Source organism: Erigeron canadensis, chromosome 5 (assembly GCF_010389155.1).
Source record: "Erigeron canadensis isolate Cc75 chromosome 5, C_canadensis_v1, whole genome shotgun sequence".
NCBI classification, from domain to species: domain Eukaryota; kingdom Viridiplantae; phylum Streptophyta; class Magnoliopsida; order Asterales; family Asteraceae; genus Erigeron; species Erigeron canadensis.
The window spans coordinates 3,624,277-3,647,380 of NC_057765.1; the positions used below are offsets into that span (position 1 = coordinate 3,624,277).

The window sequence follows — 23,104 nt, forward strand, 5'->3', positions numbered from 1 at the left end:
TAGTTTTGAAGTAAAAATGTACATGAAATTTTTCATTTTTTTCTGTTAAGTCAATTCAAAGAAATGATACATGTATTTATCACTTAAGCTTTGTCGCAGCATTCAATTCACACACCCGAAGATTCGGACATGCTCAATCATTGACCTCAAGCCCTTCCATGCTTCATATGGAGTTAGAGTTGGAAAAGGTTTTAGTCACAATTTGATTCAAAGAGAAAACGGAGTGCCTAACGACTTCATCCTAAAGCGTGTCAGGTACTTTCATTGTCTTTAGCAGAGTCTTTGTCATTGCCAAACGATGCTCCATTACTCCATCTTGCTATGAAGTGTACGGAGCGGTTAACTTTCGTCGGGCGGGGAGGGAATAGGTACCGGTCCGGTACCTAAGGGAACACCGCCCCGTGGTACCGGTACCTAATAGGCGGGAAGGGCGGTCACCGGCTCCATCTCCACCTTATGTTCCTTTTTCTATTTTGTCTTTTGTTGTCTTTAGGCATTATGTGGGTGGGAAGGAACGGGGAAGCATTCCGTGCAATTAGGGAGTGGGCGGGGAGGAGAAAAAGCGGGGAGGGGTGGTGAAGCACTCCCCCCAACCTAATACCCGCAATTGGCTTCATTTCGAAGTTCATCCACCATATCCCTTTGAGCCATTGGTTGTAGTACACGAAAGTTAGCATGACCCATGTGGGCATGCCAAACCCATTCCCTCGGTTCTAAATTCATGGTTAAACAGATTGGCTTACCGGGTGTTGGTAGAACATTTTGCAACCTGTTTGCAGACCGTTTCAACTTTACCACCAATCTACAATTGTCGTCATACATTTTTAGATAAATTTGTCTCATTGCCACATCATACCCGTCTTGGGTCATCTGACCAAGACCCACCACTGTTGTGCAATGCAGGAATAAAATAGACATTTGGTAATACGAATTGGTCTACATTCTTACAAGTTACAATCAAACAACATTGTGCCCTAACCTTTGAATTTCAACCTTTAATCCGCTTCCGAATATGACTCGGCCAGTGATCTTTTCGCCAAGTTCTGAAAACACCTCATTTAGCAGCCCCGTCATGTGATTGGATGCCCAATAATCTAAATATGGTTTTTAATTCGGGCTCTTTGTATTTACTCGGCCGGTATCACCTTCTATTTGTTGAGCAGTACCATAGTAGTGGTTTCTTTCCCACAAACAGTTAGATGAATTGAGGAATATAGCGGAAATATTCTAACTTTATTCATCGAGTCGAATGCTTATTTATCACATATTACAATGGTATTTGGCTGATTAATTGAATTAAAAAACAATAGAGAACATGCTATATAGAGGGGATACTTAAATGTTAAGCAGAAAATCCCTGAAAAGCACGTCTTCAAATGGTTACTTTTACTCAGCCCACAACGTCCACATCTGGACTTATTTGTCCTTGATTCTTGGTCAACACAAATCATCACTGCTCAAATCAGATTCTGAATTGTATAAATCCGCATCTTCAATTACCCCAGCTTCTGGGATTTCAATTTTGTCAAAGACTGAGCTTGAGGTAGACGCCATGGTTTCATTGATGACCAGACCCTGTAAAGTGAAAAGTTTTCGGATGAGCGGCCGGAGCTAAAAATTTTAAACAAAGAACGGTTAAATGAGTCATTTTATCTACTAAACTTAGATATAATCAATTACCAGTGGTATTGCTTTAATAAGTTCAGATGTCGACTCCATAGTTTTATCAACAAGAGATGATTTTTGATAACTCTGCAATCTTGTAACTTTCCTCCTGTATTGTTTTTACAAAAAAAAAAAGTGAAAGATTTAATCAAAGCTTTATTATCATACACACTAAAATTACCAAAATGAGAAGTCATAAGACTAAACCAAATTATGGATGTGATATGGATCTGCTGAAGTTTATATTATTATTATTTAGTAATTTAATATTAGTTTTATTATTATTATGATTAGGTAAGTATTCTATTTACTATAGATATCTTATGATATCTTTTATATTATTTAGTTAGCTTGCTAATCAAGCTATAGGATTAGTATTTATATAGGCAATAAGCTTTAACGTTTATTATGGATGAATTGAATTGAGGTCTTTAAGACTTTTCGGAGTTCCTTGCTTCTCGAATTGCAAGAACACTTTTATCTTATTATTTTCTTTATTTATCGATACAAATCTGCATTGGTTTGTATCAATTGGTATCAGAGCCATAGATCTTGCAACCTGTGGTTTTGTCTTTTTGATTCTTAACTTAAAAAGATGGAGGAATTCAAGGCAAAGATGGAGTAGTTCAGGGCAAAGACGGAGGAATTTAGTAGGAAACAGGAGGAATACATGGAAAGGCGTGCAAGGCAACACAATGAGATCATGACAGTATTATAGAAGCTTGTGATTTCGAGGGGCTGCGATGTGTCTGACTGGCCCTCATCGGTTGGTGTTGATGGCGTTGTAGCAGGTACTCAATCTGCTAGAGGTTGTGAAACCAAAGCGGTTGTGAAGACAAGTGTTGTTAATGAACAACATTCCACCCAACAAAGCGATCAAAAAATCAATATAGTGGAAGACACTAGTACAAAATTAGCACAATCACACCATGAAGAAAGAAGCAGGGAGCTCAAGGAAGTAAACACATTGGTTGCTCAACCAGCGGTGGTGAAAGATATCAGTGAGAACTATGGAGATGTTCTTGGTAGTCATGTTTTAAAGCAAAACAAATATAATTATGTGCTACAGTCTTCTATTACATTTCTTTGGGGCTGGTCACCTATAACAACAACAGCAAAAGAGATTTTTGATCAGAAACATGTTGCAATAGATATGCGGATGACTGTTGTCTTTAAGGATAAGAAACAAGAGTTCGTAGAGAAGAAATTTGGTTACGGGAGAGAAGTTGGAAGCGAAGTGAATTATGATGATGACTACCCATGGGATCCGGAAATCCATGAAGCAATTTTTGAAGCCACACCTTGAGGACAAGGTGTGTTTTGAGGGCGGGAGTAATGATATGGATCTGCGGGAAGTTTATATTATTATTATTTAGTAATATAATATTAGTTTTATTATTATTATGATTAGGAAAGTATTCTATTTACTATAGATATCTTATGATATCTTTTATATTATTTAGTTAGCTTGCTAATCAAGCTATAGGATTAGAATTTATATAGGCAATAAGCTCTAACGTTTATTTATCGATACAAATCTGCATTGGTTTGTATCAGGATGGTTTAGTTATGGTAACATGAAAAGAGAACTTCTCTTTCCATCAAAGTCCCCATAATCTTTGGACCAAATAGCCTGTTAATGCTACATAGACCATGGGACAAACATATATTCCAACAAATCAGTCTATACAATGGGCCTAATCTATACAAAATTAGCTAGAATATCCATATACCTAATCCAACTGAATCATGGGCCAAATATAGAAATTAACATAATTTGAACAACATTTTGTCTAATAACTACTAGATTTTGTGTCCTTTTGTACATATCAGGTCAAGCTTGTGCTTCATAATTTCGGAATTAATATCATATCAAATCTAACATTGCTTTTAACGTTATACTAAATGAACGTATCACTGGGGGCTACTACTAAAGATCAAGTAAATTAATAGAGCTAGAATTCTACTCATGCAATACCTGAAAATGGACAGTTTCTTAAATTTGTAAGATTTTAAAAACAAAATTTTTTGAAGAGACACAACTTAGGGTGAAAGTAACCGACTCCACTGCAGCCTTTCATCATCATGGTGCAAGAAAGGTTTATGTTTTTAAATTTGACTCTTTAAAAAGAATTGTTTAATGTGAATTTTGTTGCAACTTAATGTACTTTCAATAAAGATAATTAAGGGACAATCTAGCAATTTTGGTATTTTAAAATCTCAAATTTTAAGACAACAAATATCAGACTATGACCATAATGTATCAAGTATAATAAACTATATTGCTCAACTTCATATTAAACAGGTTCACATTACTTGAAACATTGTTAGAAGATATCCGACAAGTACAACTCCTAATTTATGGTGTGACAATGTTGGGGTCACTTATTACCCAGTTTTCCATGCCCATACATAGCATGTAAAAGTTGGTTTTCACTTCATTCGTGAGAAAGTCGCACAAAGGAAGTTGTTAGTTCAGTTAGTACTACTAATGCTCAAATTGCCGATTTGTTTACAAAGGCACTTACATTATATAAATTTATGTTATCCAAGCTTAAAGCGCTCCACGGCCTTAGCTTGTAGGGAGTATTAGACTATGATTATAATGTATGAAGTATAAACTAGAGAGTCTTGATGTAATTATGTATCTAGTTATATCTCTTTACATCCTTAATTCAACAATACAATTTATTCATCAACTATGAACGCATGTTTCATATAATAGTATAGATATACATAAAATGTTATCATAACTTCGAAACATTGACTTACTTGAAAATGTAATGCTTTCTCAAGTTCCTTGATGATGGCATCGATTTTTGGACGATGGGCTTGAGTTTCTGCCAAACATTCATACGCGATTTTACAATATGTTTCCAAGGAATGTGGATGTGGTCTTATCCTTGGTCTAGAACCAAGTTCATGAGCTTCACTCATTAATGTGGCATCTACCATTTCCAATATTGTTCCCTTACTAAAGTGCTCTCGTGCCACAGGTGCAAGCCCCATCTCATATTGGTTGGTGTAATATGAATCATAGGCTGACTTCCCGGATAGGATTTCAAACAAAACTACTCCAAAAGAGTAAATGTTGGATTCTATTTTCAATTTACCGGTCTTCAAGTATTCTGGATCTGCATACACATTTGTTCCAGCAAAGTTCTTCATATGTATAGTGCTTTCCGAGTGATTTATAGGATGGAATAGAGAAAGACCAAAATCAGCAATCTTGACCTCCAAGTTCTCATCCAAAAGAATGTTATCGCTCTTTATATCACCGTGTATTGTAATTCTTTTGTCGCCCTCTGCTTTGTGGAGGTAATTTAATCCGTATGCAATACCGAGGCACATCTTTAAACGTTGATCCCACGTAAGATTAATCATTTTGTCCGTGCTATTGAGATAATTATCCAGGCTTCCATTAGAAGCATACTCATACACAAGAATCCTTACGGGACCGTCAACACAAAATCCAAAAAGACGGAGTACGTTGGGATTCTCACATCTACTAAGCAATTCTAGTTGGGCCAAGAACCCTTTATTCCCTAGCTCTACGCGAAGTATATTGCATTTTGTGGCAACAGTGCTTTTCCGGGGTAATTTATCTACATTCATGGTTTCTAATGCCAACGAACTTACTCTATCTGAAAGATAAAGTTCTCCTTTATACACTTTCCCATATGCCCCCGATCCAATACAATATGCTTCACTAAAATTGTTTGTCGCCACCCGTATGTCATCAAGTTGAATTTCCATATGTTTCAAATTTTCCACCTGCGCGCAAGAAAAAAGAGGAGTGCTGAAATATATGCTAGCAACTAGTGACAAAAATTTCTAATAGGAAGAGAAATAACATGTAATAATGTCATTAAATTTGTAAATCATCAAATGAGCCAAACAGTATAAATGAGTTAAACATTATGTAATCGTTATTCCATGCATAGCCATTGTGGTAGATCTTTATAACAACCCTCAAAATTTAACTTACTTGATTAAGAGTAGATTAGGCTAATGTAGAACATAGGTATATATAATATGACTACTTGTATTAGTGTTTGCAGCTATATACCCTAGCCGATTAGTACCAAAGTTATGCTAGGGTTATCATTAGTCTTTAGTTAGAGGGTATTAGATGTAAATTATTTTCCTATTTATATTCTCTCGTAATCTATTCTAAATCAATAAAACAAATTATAATTATCATCTCAATTTGGTATCACAGCCGGGCACACAATTGCCGCCACCCCTCGCCCACACCACCACCACCACCACCCAAACCCTAAAATCGCAAACCACCCTTTTCTGCCGCCACATGGCATTCCTTGCTGCTTTTTCTTCTCAAGACAAGGCGTCCAACATGAATCACAAATTCCCTTACACCCTCAAACCTAAAAACTACAACAATTGGAAGACTATGATTCAACCCTTCCTTGAAATCGGATACATGTACGGTTACATTGATGGTACCATTCCATGTCCTCCCGCCACCATCACCATCACCATCCCCGCTTCTGGTTTGGGTGACAATCAGCGTCCGGCATCCAGCCAACCCAACCCTAATTTTGCAGTATGGAGACACAATGATGCTCATATTCACACCCTTCTGATTTCAACAATTTCTGAGGAGTCTTTTCATTATGTTAATGGCTCAACTTCAAAAGAATTATGGGAAAATCTTGAATGCGGTCATGCTCCTCAAACACGGCCTCGCGAACATACCATTAAAACACAACTGATGCGGATCGTGATGAAAGGTGATGAACAACCTACTGCTTATCTTAATCGGGACATAGCAGGGCCATAGCAATAGCATTGGCAACTGATTTATGCAACACTGGAAAACCTATGGAAGAAGAAGATTTGGTCGTGCATATTGTTTCTGGTCTACGCGACCAATACAACGGCTTAAAATCCAACTTGCTCGGTCGTGAAACTCCTGTTTCTTTAACCAATCTGCCGGCTCTTTTATCCGACCACGTCTATATGGTCCACCGAGATCTCACCATCGGCATTCAACACCATCTCCTCTGAACAGCCGCAACCAGTCACTCGTACACCGTTCGGATCATCCCAGCAAAGTCCGGCACCAGATTCTTGCCGTCCAACAATTGGCAGCTCAGTTTGGCTACCGTCTCACTCCCAATTCATCTCAGGCTTTATTCACAAATCGTTCTAATCGGGGCCGAGGATCTTCCTGTGCCCGTGGCCATGGTCGTCACTCTGCTGGTAGGTTTCCTTCACGTGGTCGTGGCTCTTTTGAATAGGCATCTATGACTAACCAGGTTTATGGTAACTGTTATCGTTGTCACATTGGTCATCTTCCTTCTGAGTGCCCATACAGAGATACTTCTGCTCTTCGTAGTAGACCACAAGTTAACTTTGCCGACAACAGGTCTCAAGCATCAAGCAACAATTGGTTGCCCAATTCGGGGGCAAACAGCCATGTTACACCAGATCTTTTAAGCATCGGGACACCTGAACCATATCCCGGCTATGACAATCTTCATGTTGGCAACGGTAAGGGCTTACCCATTCTTCATATTGGTTCCACTAAAATTTTCTCACCATCCAAAACCCTCTCTTTAACCGACATTTTACACGTTCCTCAAATTAAACATAATCTGCTATCTGTAAAAAAATTATGTGTTAGATAATAATGTTTTCTTTGAATTTCATCCTTTTTTCTTTTGTGTGAAGGACATATCTACACGCACTATGCTACTCACAGGTCCAAGTAAGAATGGTTTATACTCACTAGTTCTTCCTCAGTTTCATTCAATCCCAAAGACTGTTTTTTCTGCCACATGTGCTCCCGCATCGGTTTAGCATCAACGTTTAGGGCATCCACATTCTCGAATTTTGCAACATATGTTATCTCGATATTTACTTCGGGTTTCAGACAAATCTTTTAAAGATATTTTTTCTTCATGTCAATTAGGAAAGTCCTCAAAACTTCCTTTAAAAAGCTCATCGTTTCATAGTAATAATATCCTTAACTTTTTTTCTATTGTGATGTTTGGGGCCCTGCTCCGTCTTTATCTTTTGACGGTGATAGATATTTTCTGTTGTGTGTTGATCATCATTTTAAATATGTGGATTTACCATTTAAAACATAAATCTGATGTCTATTCAGATATTAAACAATTTGTGATAATGGTGGAACGTCAATTCAATACAAAACTAAAAAGTGTTCAAAATGACTAGGGTGGAGAATTTCGTAATCTCTCTCCCTATTTTGCTTCGCTTGGCATTATTCATCGACGATCTTGCCCTCACACAAGCGAACAAAATAGCACAGTTGAACGTTGGCATAGACCCGTTGTCGAAACCGGTCTTGCTCTCCTCGCTCAGTCATTTGTTCCTCAACGTTTCTGGCACTAAGCATTTGACACTGCAGTTTATCTTATAAATCGGATGCCATCCACATCGTCATCTCTCACCTTTTCATTTGAACGATTTTCAATTGTTCTCCGGATCTCTCCTTCCTAAAAGTCTTCGAGTGCCAGTATTTTCCATACTTACGTCCTTACAATCCTCATAAAATGGATTTTCAGTTCGCTGATGCGTGTATCTTTCTTGGATATAGTCCAGTTCACCATGGGTATCGTTGTTTCGATCCCTCCTTTGATCATGTGTATGTGGTTCGCCATGTCCGTTTTAACGAAATCATTTTTCCCTTTGAACCAAAACCAACCCTCTCTCCGGCACCACCATCAGAACCGTACCACTCAATGGTTCATAACCCACCTATTCCTTTTCCGGAAATTCCTACTATGGTAGGACCTACTATTCCGGAACAGCCCACTGCTCCTCCGGCCACTTCATCATCCTCCCTCACCCAACCGAGCGTGCCTGCACCAGCTCAACAGCCTAATTCCTCTCAACCAGTTAGGCTGAGGCCATCTAATCTTCGGCAGAATCCAAAGCCCACTTCCAGATTCGATCCATCAGCTTTTCATATCATACATTGACCAAGCCTTCTACCCTACCTAAAACAACAACCGAACCAGATTCATCGAACCTAACACCACCCACTACCGAACCAATTACCTTTACCGCTACCAACAAACATATCGAATGGCGTCGTGTTATGGTTGAGGAATTTTCCGCTCTTGTTAGTAATGGTACTTGGTCTCTTGTTCCCCCGGTTCCAAGGGCTAATGTTGTTGACTGTAGGTGGGTTTACAGGATACAGAAAGACAAAACAGATGTTCCAACCAGACAAAAAAGCACGTTTGGTTGCTAAGGGGTTCACTCAAACTACAGGTGTTGATTATCTTATGAGGAAACTTTCAGCCCCGTTGTAAAAGCAACGCCCATTAGAGTTGTCCTTTCTTTGGCCGTAACTCGTCAATGGCCACTTCGACAACTTGATGTGCAAAATGCCTTTTTACACGGGCAACTAGAGGAGAATACTTTTTTGAAACAGCCACAAGGGTTTGTTGACAGCACCAAACCAGATTATGTTTGTAAGCTCCACAAGTCTCTCTATGGGCTTAAACAGGCTCCCCGTGCATGGTTTACTCGTTTCTCATCTACATTACACCGTTTGGGGTTTAAAGGATCCAAAACTGATCCCTCTCTGTTTATTTACAAATGTTAAGCCATTGTTCTCTATTTACTTGTGTACGTCGATGATATAATTGTTACCGGAAACAACGACGGTGTTATCTAACATGTAATTTCTGCTCTTAGTTCCGAACTTGCATTGAAAGATATGGGAGATCTTGATTACTTCTTAGGTCTTGAAATTGTTCGTTGGGGCAAAGATGTGATTCTCTCTCAACAGAAGTACCTTCTTGAAGTTCTTGAGCGTACCGGCTTGTCTACGGCCAAACCAGTTCCGTCCCCTATGCGTAGTTCCACAGTTCTAACTTCGGATGACAGCCCAAAATTTTCAGATCCGGGTAAGTATCGACAAATTGTTGGTGCTCTACAATATGCAATGCTTTTGCGACCCGATATCACCTTTGCTGTTAACCGGGTCTGTCAATTCATGCATTCACCCACTGAAAATCACTGGAGCACTGTCAAACGAATACTCTGTTATCTTCAAGGCACGGTTCACTTTGGGTTACTTATTCAGCACGCCTCAAGCTCCACTCTTCATGCTTTTACCGACACCTCTTGGAATCATCTTGTTGCTTTTTCTGATGCGGATTGGGTTTGCTGCCCGGTTAATAGATGCTCTACAGGTGGATTTGCAATTTATTTGGGTTGTAATCTTGTCTCTTGGATAGCACGCAAGCAGAAAACAGTCTCTCAGTCTTCTATTGAATCTGAATACAAAGCATTGGGTGATGCAGTAGTTGAAATAATGTGGCTTGAATCTCTAATGCGCGAGCTTGGTTTTGTATCTAACTCTCCTCCAGTTCTATGGTATGATAACTTAAGAGCAACCTATCTCTCCTCCAATCCTATGTTCCATGCTCGTACAAAACATGTGGAGATCGATTATCATTTTGTTCGGGAGAAGGTTGCTAAGGGGGGTTTACTAGTTCAATTCATTTGCAGACATTTTCATAAAGCCACTTCCAACTGACCTGTTCAACTTGTTAAGATCCAAGCTACAGGTCGTTCCCCGGCCTCAGCTTGAGGGGGCGTATTAGTGTTTGCAGCTATATACCCTAGCCGATTAGTACCATAGTTATGCTAGGGTTATCATTAGTCTTTAGTTAGAGGGTATTAGATGTAAATCATTTTCCTTTCTATATTCTCTCGTAATCTATTCTAAATCAATACAACAATTATAATTATCATCTCAATTACTTGTTAGCTTAATAAACTAGTTCAGCTAATAATGTGACATCTTGATTATTGATGTGTTGTCCTACTTATGAATATATCATTTAAAGAAACTAGATTAGCATGCTAAACCATCATTATAACCTTTAGATTTAATGTCCTTAAAACATCAATGAACTAGTAAACTATGCAAGCAACCAACCAAGCATGACAAATATTATAGCATGACAAAATTTACAAGTTGATTCTAGTGAAATGACCAGCCAATCCCTCCCTTTTCATCCCTGTTGAAACCGTCCCAAATAAACCAAATTAATGCTGCTTACAAGTAGCTTATTCACTAGCTAGTCTTATCTTGTCTTCCTCATCCTTATTCAGTAACCGTCCCAAGTAAACCAAGTTTGTTGTTGTTCGTGGTGGATTTCGTCGAGGCTAATCTTATCTTGCTTATTAACCATACCCTTGTTGTCAAGGTGAGTTTCATGGACCCCTTTTTAAACTATTTTTCGGGTGAGAATATACTGCTCAATTATGGATACAAGTGGTTTAATAGTTTGTGTATGCCTATGTAACAATCATTCATGAAATCCCCTTGGTAACTTGAGCCATAAAACCATTGCGCGAATATTATGGATAGTAGTATCAGGGTTGACACCCTGTCCAGGCTAGTCATGCTAGCTAGGGGAAACTGGCATATAATATTTGAACGAATAGTGTTGGGGTGAAACACTACTTAAGAGGTAACAATATGTTAAGGCATCGGCACTCAAGGCATAGCATACAAAACTATTGGTTTGTTTATCACATATTTACTAAAAATCTTGTGATCCATGTGAACTTTTATGGTAAACCCATGAGCTCATATTATGGATAGTACTATCGAGGTTGACACCCTGTCTGGGCTAGTCATGCTAGCTGGGGGAAACGGGCATATAATATTTGAACGAATAGTGTCTGAGTGAAACACTACTTAAGGGGTAACAATATGTTAAGGCATCGGCAAGGCATAGTATACAAAACTATTAGTTTGTTAATCTATAACATTTTTACTAAAATTCTTGTGATCCATGTGAACTTTTATGGTAAACCCATGAGCTCACCAACTTTATTGTCGACGTATTTTCGCGTCTATTCTCAAGAAACTAAGGTATATCAATGGAGCATGCTCTAAGAGTCACATCTGCATATTTTATGAACAAAAAGAGGTTTTCTAGTATTATTATTGCTTTGTATAGAAAATCTCTGTCAAAATTTATGAACTCTTGTTATAACTATGTAATGAATAAAGCAGCTTTTAATAATAAAAACGTCTCATTTAGAGGTAGTTTGTTATAATTTGCATTGTGCTCTCAAAAAGTCACCCTCTGTTTGGGCCCACCTTAGGCGAGGTGTGACAATCTTAGCCGTTACATATGTTTGTTTACTAGGGAAGGATGTTAACATTAGCTCTCATTTATTTGTTGTTATCTTTTATCACTTTGACGGTTAACTAGTCTTAATACCCGTACGTTATGGATGTATGGATTCCCTAAGTATATTATTTATCTTTCCATTGATGAGTTTGGTATTAGTATGTTCTTCTTATTACTTTTATATAAATCAATCACATGATAACTTACCTTATTATTATTTTATTTTTTTAAGAACGGCATTCTAATCTACCCCTACTCCTAAATTACACGCATACCTTATTATTATTATTATTATTAGCTAAAGTATAGTTATATTAAAATCTAGCTACTCCTATTCTATAGTTATAGTGATAAAGTGTAGTTATTCAATGGTTTTCAGGCAGCTATTTCAACTTTTTCAAGATGAAAAGTAAAGAGTTCAAGCTATCATATGACCTAATTGTGAATATGTAAGAATAATTGAATATATTAAACTACTTTGTTGTATCTGCCAAGTATAAATGTATAATATTGGATTACCTTTAGAGACCATATGCTGAAGTCAGATACTAAATCTGAAGATTGAATTTTGTCAGCTAGCGAGCTTGAGGTAGACGCCATGGTCTCATTTATGACGATATCCTATGGATTGTAAAGTTTTAGGATGAGAGGATGGAGCTAAGATTTTACACAAATAAAGGTTAAATTGTTTATTCCTTTTATCTACTAAACCTGTATATAATCAATTACCATTGGTATTATTGCTTTACGAAGTTCAGTTGTGGACTCCATCACTTTATCATCAAGAGATGATTTCGATAACTTTGTAATCTTGCAACTTTCCTCCTGTGTTGTTTTAACCCAAAAAAAATAAAAATGAGAGGAGTTATCAAAGCTGGATTATCATACACCCTAAAACCACCAAAATAAGAATTCATAAGACTAAACTAAATTATAATGGTTCAGTTAGCTCATGTAATGAAAAAGGGAAAAACAATTCTATTAAACTTGAACGATGAAGAAATCATTTTGAAAAGTACAAAGGGAGGTATTAGAATAAAAAAAAATCAATCAGTCTTGAACGGTGAAAAAACATATCGAAAACTGAAAAGGATTAGATCGAGATATATAGTAGCTTAATTCTACCTAGACTAATTTCCTTGCAGACTTACCATTGCAGGACCATACATGATGCATCCAATGGTCTTCAATTCTGTATATGATTGATATGGGTGCTCTGGTTTACCAGTCATTCTCCATCCTCCTACCTCTGTTACAAGTATAAACCTCCACTATGTAAAGCTCAATTTCAATAACACCCAACATTAGCTTAACAGGAAGTACGTACCTGTATAGTCAATTTTATTATCAACTAAAATCCTGAACCAATCCGGAGTGAGTTTTCCAGCCTCCATTAACTCAAAAAAATCACGGCGACATAGATAATAAGCCCCTGTGCTAAGTTGAAATTCAGAAAACTCTTCTCCAAGAATTGCTATACATTCTTTGCTCACTTGCAAGGTTTCATCTGCTCCTTCATCAGTGTACACAAGATTTGCACCGCATCAATTTATATCCAGACCCTTGATCACAACGATAGACACAGTAACTGTCTCTTCATTATGTAATGCTTTCCCAATTGGCCAATAGCTTGACCAAATACCAACCTCATCAGGTTTGCCAAAGACTCTGGGGTTGTACATCAAGTTAACACCACTAGGCGTGCTAACTTTAGCAAACCATACCGAATCTTCACCTCGTGCCTTATATTGAAAACTTATGATTAATCCTTCGAGCCTCCTGTGCTCTGGGCATGCAGGCACTTGAAAAGACAATAATGTCAATGTTGGTGTATACATGAAGTCAGAATCAAGTATGAATGCAGTATCAAGTAATGTATACATGTAACCAGTATCTTGTGATGTATACGTGTAATCGGTATCAGGCATCATGTTTGAATTCTTTATGTTTGGCAGAGATGTGCTCATTATATTGAATTCATACAGCATCTGTACCACAGAAGCAAAGGATTCCAGTTAATAGTACGTTCGTACGTGTGTATGCATGGCTTGTGTGTGTGTATGCATGGCTTGTGTGTGTGTGTGTGTATTATATATATATATATATATATAATTTTTTTAAAAAGGCAAACCTGGACACATGAACTCCTGCCTTTGGTAAGCTCAGCATCTCCAACCAAACACACCTTAAGATCTTGATATGATCTGAGCCAAGTCATGTGTTTCAAATCAGATTCTTCAAGCTTGGTTACTGGTATCAATTTGAAAAGGCCTTCAACTTCACACAAATTGACACAGCCTTCATAGCCAAATTCTTGCAATGTGAATCGATGTGACTCAAAGGTAACTATATTTAACTTAATACAGTAATAAATGTACAATTCCGCAAGTGTACTCGGAAGACATCGCAACTCTTTAAGATCATTGCAACCACTGACATCAAGGACCCTAAGACCTCTAAGATAATTGTAACTAGGCAGGAACTCAAACGGACTATTGACTAGATTCAAGTATATCAAAAGCGATTGGTCTTTAAAAGTAAGCGGAAAATAATCAGTGTCACTAAGATTGCAGTTCATTAGATATAACCGCTCTATTGACTGCGGCAAAAGGAAGGAAGCTTGCTGGGTACTTTTTATGGAATGAAGAGATGATCCTTTTTGACTTAATTTTCTTTTTATTTTTTGCAACAGCCCTTTTTGACTTAGTTCCTCCCTCGTGCACAGCTTTTTACACCCTGTTAAATTCAATAAAGCAAGACAAGTAAGACCTCCAAGATTTACGTGAGTCAGACTTATACAATCCCAGAGAATCAATATCTCAAGATAACGGAGTCGATAGATATTGCGGATTTCGCGTAGATCCTTTGAGCTTCTTAGGTTCAAAATCTTGAGTGAATGAAGATCCTGTTTCCAAAGTAATATGAATTAGTGCAAACTATGCCTCCACATAAAGACCACGAAAAATTGAGGAAACAAGCTAAAATAAGAGGATGCTGAGTTCCCTACCACAGGTGGTTCAAATTCTTCCAAGTAGCTGTAGCTCATACCTATAGCCACCAAATTTTCCATGCACAAGTCGGAAGGTATGGCTCGTAAACGGAATCCAATCCAGCAGAGCCATCTTAACTGTTCTGAAAAATTCTTGTAGGGTCCACTGAGACCCACACAGTTTAGCTGGAGCAATCTCAGTTTGTCCATCTTCTTAAATGACGCTGTAGTTAGGTTTGATGACTGCATATGTAACATTGAAGTATATGATGCCCAGTTAACTTTGAAATTCTGAGGCTATACTAAAACAAGAATGCCAAACAAAATTCACAAGCTTTATTATCTGGTAATTAAACAAATGTGTATAAACTGAGCTGAATTTTGAGCAATGTAAGCAGCCGTAAGGCTGAAGATTGTCGTGAATAACTCCTAAAAAGAGTTCGAATTATACATACGTCTGTTCAAAAGTTATGTCTTAGCTTTGAAGGTTAAACTATATTTAAGTGGCCGAGTTTAAAAGGTACTTTTATTCGTTCCCTTTTGAATTTTTAATTATATGATTATATACCTATCATAACTAATAAAACATTTTGCCCCCTTCCTTTTAAGCCTTTAAGAACTTGAAAAGTCGAAACTGCCCCACTCATCTACTACTACTCTAAAAGGTGTCATTCAATACCACCTAGAAAATATTCGCCCCGACACCTTTGTGCGTGTAACCTGCTAGTAAATACCAATGTCCCTGTACTAAGACTTGGAAAAGCTTCATAAATCTTGAGTGTTAGACCATAACTTAGTGATTCTATTTATAAATGAGTGGTAGTTTAGACAATTCCACGTATATTCTTATTCGAGTATAAACACCCCTATATCTATAATCCCTATCAATCCATATTATTCCTCCATGATACTGAGTTCCTCAGTGCTTTATCCCCATCCCTAAACACAAAACAAAACAAAAAAACGTACAATACGCTCCACCCCTATACCGACCCCCTGCCGTCGTCACCAACTCACCATCTACGACACCACAACCACCATTCCTCACGCTCCCAACTGTCAAAACAAACAATACACTTTTTTCACACGCTAACCTAATTTCTACATTAAATATTTATATTCAAGCCTAATTTACATTAAAATCAACTATACATTGAGCATTTAACCGCCAAAATTTTATTATTCCGCGGAAAAATCATAAACTAGCTTTGGACAACTTACCTTGTACGCATGCGGCGCTTTTCCTTGATTTAGCAGCTTTATGTCAAGAGCACCTTCGATATTTTCAGTACCCTAAATAAAAGGATGACAAACGTATATAGATCAAACTAAGAAGGTATGAAAGGTAAAATATGCTGCAATTTACATCTTATCGTACCTTTCCTTTTATCAACATATCATAAGACTCCTCATCTCTCCAAACTCTACTACGTTTAGAAGGGTCTTTGGGTGACTCTTTATAGACAATTGTTCTTGCCATTTCTTGAAGCATTCAGTGCATCATTAGTTTTTTGTTTGGTGAAACCGAAAGAAGGCAACTCTTAAAGAGGGTTTCTATTCCAGATAAAGCCGAGTAATCAGGCTCTAATATCTTCACTACATAATCTATGTCTATGCCAACAAAGAAACAAGCAATATGCAAAAACGATTCTCTATCTGAGTCAAGTGGCAAGGACTCATAGCTCCCTATCAGTACACTATGAATTCTAGCATGAAGCTCTTTTTCAAACGAATTCAATCTACTTTCCCAAAGTTGCCTGTTATTCTGAGATAGGGAGGAACCCAATACTTCAAGAGCAAGTGGATTTCCTTCACAATACCATAGTGCCTTCTCTACAAGACGGTCATAACCATCGGTCAGATATTGGGATCTAAAAGCATGACGACTTAACAGCTCCAGTGAATCATTCTTATCAAGCGATTTCATTTCGAGTTCCTGACACCACCGAGCTGCAGACTCAAACCATTTATTTGGATTACTTTTCCTTGTTGTTATTATAATCTTGCATTGTGTTTTAACTCCAGTTCCAATTAAGGCAAACAATTGGCTCGGTTCGACAATGTTATCAAGCACAATGAGTGCCTTTTCTGTTTTTAGGGCATTTTCGATCTTACTCGTACCTTGCCAAACACTGGGGATTTTTCTCTTCTTGCCCTGTAAGATATCTTCAAGAAGCTTTTGTTGTAGCTTATGCAATTGTTTTGTTGATTTACTACCAATGTCCTCCAATATGCTGATGCTTACAAAACTTTCCCAATTAGAGTAGACAGTGTGCCTGGCCAAAGTCGTCTTACCAATTCCTGCCATTCCCCAAACTGCTAGTATTTGGGCATTGGATTTTTCTAACCAATAATCGATCTCCTTACGCCAAGTATCCATTCCTACTAGATTGGCTTTACGATAAACTTCTTTGAGATCAAGCCTTTTCTCAATGATGTGAACAACTTTTTTCAAAAATTTCGTTTCAGGCCTGCATCAAAACACAAGAGTGTGGTCCCTTATATCTTTATATAAAAAAAAATCCAATTCCATGCACGTCCGTAAGAATCTAAGCATAGCAACATCTTTCAGCACAAGATGTAACTTTCAACTCTCTAGCTCTTTTAAATACAAAAATAAGAGTTACAAGCAAACACGCGGAATAAGAGATCCTAAGACCTCTAATCTAACTAGTTGAACCACAAATTACACTATCATCTAACAATCTCAACAAAAAGGCGCTTTTTTGTTCTTAAAAAGCTAATACACTCAAGCCACAATTTCGAGGCTTATATATAAATAAATAGCTATCTATGTACACTACGTATAAACCATTTAGCCTTTGTTGATTTTAGATTAAGTTTAAACATTCACAATCTCTCATGCATGAGGTACAAATAAATAAAGCCACTTTTTAATTACCTCTTCATTGTAAAATCTTTTTAGTTATCTATTCAACTTTTTGCAAGTCTAAACTACTAATCAATTCATTCTAGGGCCACTGTGAAAGATTAATTTTGTATAAAATGATAATTTTGAGAGAACTTGAAGACTAATTATTTCATTAACCAAAAAATAAACCCTTAACTTAATCCAAGAGATCATTTGCTAATTATACTCTAACTATCAACTAAGTATATCATAGACATTTAACTAATAATAACATATACATATATTAAAACATATTTGTACACCCGTGATTTTGACATCCCCATCTTCAATAGCCGAACTGAGTTGAAGGCAACATCTTTGTATGGACATCAGTATATTGGTTTTGTATATTGGTTTTGTGTTGGTAGGTAGCTAAGATTGATGAGACCTTCCATGACCTTTTCTATTCTAGAGTAATAGTCAATTTCAATGAGTTTCTATGCTCATGGAAGACAGGATTCTTAATGATGTGTAATGCAAACCGAGCGTCATATTGGACGGTGACAGACTAGGGTATCCCAACTCTTTTAGTAGTCTAACCAGCCATGTAATTATAGCTGCAAAAACAACAGCCATATAGCATGATATTCATGTTCGGGAGAAGAACAAGAAATAGTAGACCGCTCCTTAGATTTCCAAATCACTCGAGATCTCCAAAATAAAATGACATAATCATGGCGAGTAACAAGACAAGTAACCCAATTGGAATTTGAATAAGCAAAATGCACTAACCAGTAGCTCCCTTTAAATACTTCAACAGATGAGTGAGGTGCTAATATGCATAGTATCAAAGGCGCGAGGCGAACTCAATGGGCAAAGCTAAGAACAAGGCATTTTATATCCCTTCTTGCATGTTTAAGGGTGGATACGTAACAAAGACAGCAAAAAGAATGGATATCGTCATATGAAGGAACTTCATTTGTCAACATTACATAAGATGTAATATCCCCAATCACAAATGGAAAGATTGGACTAATAGAAAGATCTCTAGTAGTTTAAAGAAGGTGTTTATGATCGCCTTCAACACCACCATTCTGTTGGGATGTGGCATTACAAGAGGCCTGATGTATGGTACCCTTGTTGGAGTAGAATTCGTTTTGCTATCATATCTTAGAACCCAAACATTATCCGTCCAAATAAATTTAACAGTGGTCTTAAAATGGTTCTCAAAGCAATGAAAGCAGTAAGGGTTTAAAAAGCGACATTCTTACTGGCAAACATATGAGTCCAAGTGGAGCGACAAAAATATCAACTATCGTTGGAAAATACCTGAAACCATTACGAGTAGGTAGAGAGTAAAGATCCGTTAAACGAACATGAATTAATTTGAAGGTTGCAGAAGTCTTGAAAGAAATCATAGTTGAAAAAGGCGTAGGGCGCACTCAATGCGCAAATACCTCAGACATGACCTACGCGAAATGCGGAAAAGAAGAAGGCGCAGGACACGAGAAAAAAAAAAGTGCACTTAACTAAAAAAAACAAATGTAATTCAAATTACCAAAGATCCATTCAAAAACCCATAAAGCGCACAACCAAAAACTTCAGAATTGTTCATAGACCAAAAACAAAAAAAACTTCACACTAAATTGTTCATAAATTGAAAACCAACCTTAGCCTTCACACCGTTAAAACGGTGTTGAAATCATGTCTTTAATAGAATGTAGAACAAACGTTAATTTAATCTCTATATAAACTGTAACCCTACTGTCATAATACAATAAAATAATACAATTCAAATGATCAAGTTAGATTAAACACATTAACATGATGAACTTTAGCCTTTAACCCATAGGCATTTAAGTATAACACTGTTTAGCAAAAACAGCGTTATCAGGAAACATATATGTGAAGATGCAGTGTCGTGTCATGTGATCAGTACCACCATTAAGGCATGAGGCATTAATAAACCATTCATTAACAAGATGAATAAAAGCAAAATCACTTACCGGCTAGATAAGTCTATTCCACTACCAGTCCGAGGAGTCAACTTATGTTAAGACAGCATTCTAATCAACTAACTCAACAGTGAAGACCGAGAGAGCAGGTGAATGGTACAACTTTCTTGAAAATGCAGCCACAAACAAACTTGAATAGCCCCTTTCACGTTTGCCACCACCGCTGCAACTCCACCTATCGTGTTTGGCAAGTGGCACCACCATAGATCTATCACCTTTGCCATTTGTGAATGTGTTCGTTTAACTATTGTGTGTGTGTGTGTGTGTGTGTGTGTGTTTTTTTTGGATATATCGGCAACACAAAAAATGAGAAAGAGAAAGAATATGATCAGAAGGCGAAGATGTTGTGAATAGTAAGTTACTAACCTTTTGTCCTTAAACATGGGAATAAATATTTCAATAGAACCTTTTATGATTATCTATTAAAAATATTTTACAAGTCACAATATTAAAATTTTTTACGAGTCACGATATTTTGGAATAATTTTTTATATATTATTAGATGATGTCATAAAAAAAATCAAGATTATATATGAAAAAGTCTTCTCAAAATAAAATAACATCATCACAATCTTATTTTATTAATATAAAAGATTATAATAATAATAATAATTATTATTATTATTATTATATATAATAAATAAATATAAATATATAAAAAGTTGTGTGTAATTAAACGCATAAACTTTGAATTTATAAAGATACAACACAACGAACGTGTTTAACTTCTTATTATGTTGAACACTACTATATTGTATATTTTGAATGAGCGATGTTAAAATTATAATTTTTTTTAAAAATCATAACATATAACAATTATACATCACATTAGCTATGTTAAAAATCTAATGATAATTCAAATCCTATACCTTTAACTCCAAAATGGTACTATTATAATAATTAATTTTGATCTACAAATTTGTTTCTATTTTAATAGAAACCTTTCATGATTATCTACTAAAAACTTTAATATCATAATATTATGAAATAAGTTTTCATTTTCCTTTTTTTATGTCAATTTTTAAATTTTTTTGGATGATGTCATAAATATATTAAAATTGTATATTAAGAAGTCTTCTTTAAAATAAGATGACATCATCAAAATTTTGTTTTATTAATATAATATATTATTTTTAATTTACTAATTATTTTTAATTTCCTTTTTTTCCTTTCAAGTCTTCACATTCAGTTTTAACTTGATGTAATTTCTTTTACATATTTTTGATTCGCATTATCGTCTATTATTAGTACTTGCTCATTACATCTTAACATTGTCGACTTTTAATTTTTTAAAGACTAGTTTTATATATGTATTAATCTAAGTGTCCAATGTTTTAAATATACAATACGTACTAGTGTTTTGAATTTTTCAAATGATTATAATGTTCAAAGTTTTATATAAATTCAATAATGTTAAGATTATAGTAAACCAATTACAAATATTTTTATCTTGTATTTGTAAAAAAAAATACATATTTGTAATTCGCAGGATTTAATCAGGGTTGATTAATTAGTTGTACAGATAAATGACTTGGACAAAACTAGCTCATATATGTTACTGGAGTAACGTGTCTCAATTTTGTCCATATGTTTTTTTTTTCTTTACTCCCTTGGCTTTTAAGGTTATAGATTTTAGTTTTATGATGGAGAAAATATCAAGTAATTCTATATTGGATGTGTGATTACGTCTTTTATATTAAAAATTTTTTGAATTGTATTAACTAATTTATAGTAAAATTTATATTGATTGAACTTATAATATGTTTAAGTTAGAAATTTATTATGTTTGCTTTGAAATATATATTTTCCTTTAAAAATCCGGTCTGAGGTCGAATCATTAAAATATTGTGATATTGATTCAATGTTTGGTCCGACTTTTAAAATATTGCTTGAAAGCCACGACTTTGATGTAGTCCAAATTTGCCTTTATAATTTCATACCATAACAATTTAAAAAACACTAACTTCAATAACCATAAAATGAACCCTGAGGTTCGCTTAAAGACGAGATTATTTACTAATTACACTTTAACTATCAACCAAGTACGTAGTACCTTTAACTAATAATAATACATGGGAGAAATGGATATAATGTTATACGGCAACTACCCTCACATGTTAATATTTTAATAATTTTTGTTTAATAAATAAATGTTTGAGCCCTATGAATTTTATGTATTAAAAAATTAATATATAAGTTAGATACCTAGTAGTATCATATAACTATCATCTAATAACATATACATATACAACAAGACTCGATCACTCGGGTACGGCGAGGTGATAAGCATATGTATGTAGACGTATATTTATATAAAGAAAAATATTGATCAACTTAACTTATATGCCTAAAAATCAACCTAAAACCTTAAGAATTTGACATATGAAACTAATCTACTTTCCTAATATTGCCTCTTGATTTTTCTATATGTCATAATTTTATGATCGAATTGATTTACCATTCACCTATACAAATAGTAGTATTACGGCTGTTGAAATATATTCTTGTAATAGTATACGAAGAACATAGACACATACCCAATTGCAACTTCGCCAGCCATATTACCTACCTTCTTGAGGGCTGCCTTCCACCTTTCAACGTTACCTTGTGTCCACTTTGTATTGCATTTCACCTTTATTTCGAAACTTCCCTCTTGATTCCTAACATGTGAGGGATCAACCTTATAAAAAATCGGTAAAACAAAATGTCTTCGCTTATTTGCTTGCTCAAGGATCAAACATAGCTCGTCAAGACACCATCTAGAATTTGCATACTTTTCAGATAGTACAACAATTGATGCTCTTGATTCTCTAATTCCTCTCTCAATTTCTGGCTGCAGATCTTCACCTCTGCCAATGTCATCATTATCCCTAAAAGTGATAAGTCCTGCATCTTGTAATGCAACATAGAGATGATCGGTAATAGTGAAACGAGTTTCGCCTCGAAAACTTAGAAACACATCATATCTGCAAACTTTATTGTTAGGAACTGGGGATGTATTGGAAGAAGTGGAAGCCATTCCAGTGTCTAGTTTTTGCTTGGATGAAAGATATATTAAAGGCTACGAAAAGTCTTCGGTCTCATGAACAATTTGAGTGGTGGGCGCGTCAACTATATTAAAAGCCATTGAAGTGCCTAGATTTTGCAACTCAATGACACTCTTTGTATTATAAGTGTTAAATTTCATAATTGGTTCGTTTACTTTGTATATAATGTAACATATTTTATATACTAGAGTAAATAAATTTAATTTTTATATAATGTAAATAACAATATCTTACATGATTGGTTCGTTGACTTTGTATATAATTTAACATATTTTATATTTTAGAATAAATAAATTTAATTAACATATTTTTTATTTTCGAATAAATAAATTTAATTTTTATATAATATAAATAACAATATCAAAAATTATACATTGTTA

At 35.7% G+C, this 23,104-nt stretch overlaps 3 protein-coding genes across 3 annotated transcripts; all 3 read right to left on the reverse strand.

Moving 5' to 3' along the window:
- Nucleotides 1-13,357, reverse strand: LOC122598902 (probable serine/threonine-protein kinase PBL28). The gene is made up of 7 exons (XM_043771382.1): nucleotides 13,150-13,357; nucleotides 12,974-13,071; nucleotides 12,552-12,647; nucleotides 12,342-12,443; nucleotides 4,438-5,439; nucleotides 1,681-1,774; nucleotides 1-1,575 (listed from the first exon to the last, which is right to left on the reverse strand). Exons 1-6 carry the CDS (start codon nucleotides 13,214-13,216, stop codon nucleotides 1,727-1,729), a joined length of 1,413 nt encoding a protein of 470 aa, XP_043627317.1. The 5' UTR covers nucleotides 13,217-13,357; the 3' UTR covers nucleotides 1-1,575; nucleotides 1,681-1,726.
- On the reverse strand, nucleotides 13,357-16,303 carry LOC122598901 (disease resistance protein RRS1B-like). The gene is made up of 5 exons (XM_043771381.1): nucleotides 16,190-16,303; nucleotides 16,033-16,104; nucleotides 14,830-15,054; nucleotides 13,954-14,727; nucleotides 13,357-13,810 (listed from the first exon to the last, which is right to left on the reverse strand). Exons 1-5 carry the CDS (start codon nucleotides 16,301-16,303, stop codon nucleotides 13,367-13,369), a joined length of 1,629 nt encoding a protein of 542 aa, XP_043627316.1. The 3' UTR covers nucleotides 13,357-13,366.
- LOC122601010 (disease resistance protein RUN1-like) lies at nucleotides 16,304-22,696 on the reverse strand. Its single transcript, XM_043773788.1, has 2 exons — nucleotides 22,215-22,696; nucleotides 16,304-17,282 (listed from the first exon to the last, which is right to left on the reverse strand). The coding sequence occupies exons 1-2, from the start codon at nucleotides 22,694-22,696 to the stop codon at nucleotides 16,304-16,306; spliced, it is 1,461 nt and encodes a 486-aa protein (XP_043629723.1).
- Between the last annotated feature and the right edge of the window lie 408 nt (nucleotides 22,697-23,104).

What these genes read in the sequence shown, in the direction of transcription:
- LOC122598902 (XM_043771382.1), bottom strand. Translation starts at nt 13,216, where the DNA reads ATGGAGGCTGGAAAACTCACTCCGGATTGGTTCAGGATTTTAGTTGAT. An exon ending in TCATGTATGGTCCTGCAATG is followed by an intron (nt 12,648 to 12,973) that starts GTAAGTCTGCAA and finishes AAAACAACACAG; the next exon opens with GAGGAAAGTTGCAAGATTAC. An exon ending in GTAAAGCAATAATACCAATG is followed by an intron (nt 12,444 to 12,551) that starts GTAATTGATTAT and finishes TACAATCCATAG; the next exon opens with GATATCGTCATAAATGAGAC.
- LOC122598901 (XM_043771381.1), bottom strand. Translation starts at nt 16,303, where the DNA reads ATGCTTCAAGAAATGGCAAGAACAATTGTCTATAAAGAGTCACCCAAA. An exon ending in ATATGTTGATAAAAGGAAAG is followed by an intron (nt 16,105 to 16,189) that starts GTACGATAAGAT and finishes CCTTTTATTTAG; the next exon opens with GGTACTGAAAATATCGAAGG. An exon ending in AAGCGCCGCATGCGTACAAG is followed by an intron (nt 15,055 to 16,032) that starts GTAAGTTGTCCA and finishes TTACATATGCAG; the next exon opens with TCATCAAACCTAACTACAGC.
- LOC122601010 (XM_043773788.1), bottom strand. Translation starts at nt 22,696, where the DNA reads ATGGCTTCCACTTCTTCCAATACATCCCCAGTTCCTAACAATAAAGTT. An exon ending in GCTGGCGAAGTTGCAATTGG is followed by an intron (nt 17,283 to 22,214) that starts GTATGTGTCTAT and finishes GTTTTGATGCAG; the next exon opens with GCCTGAAACGAAATTTTTGA.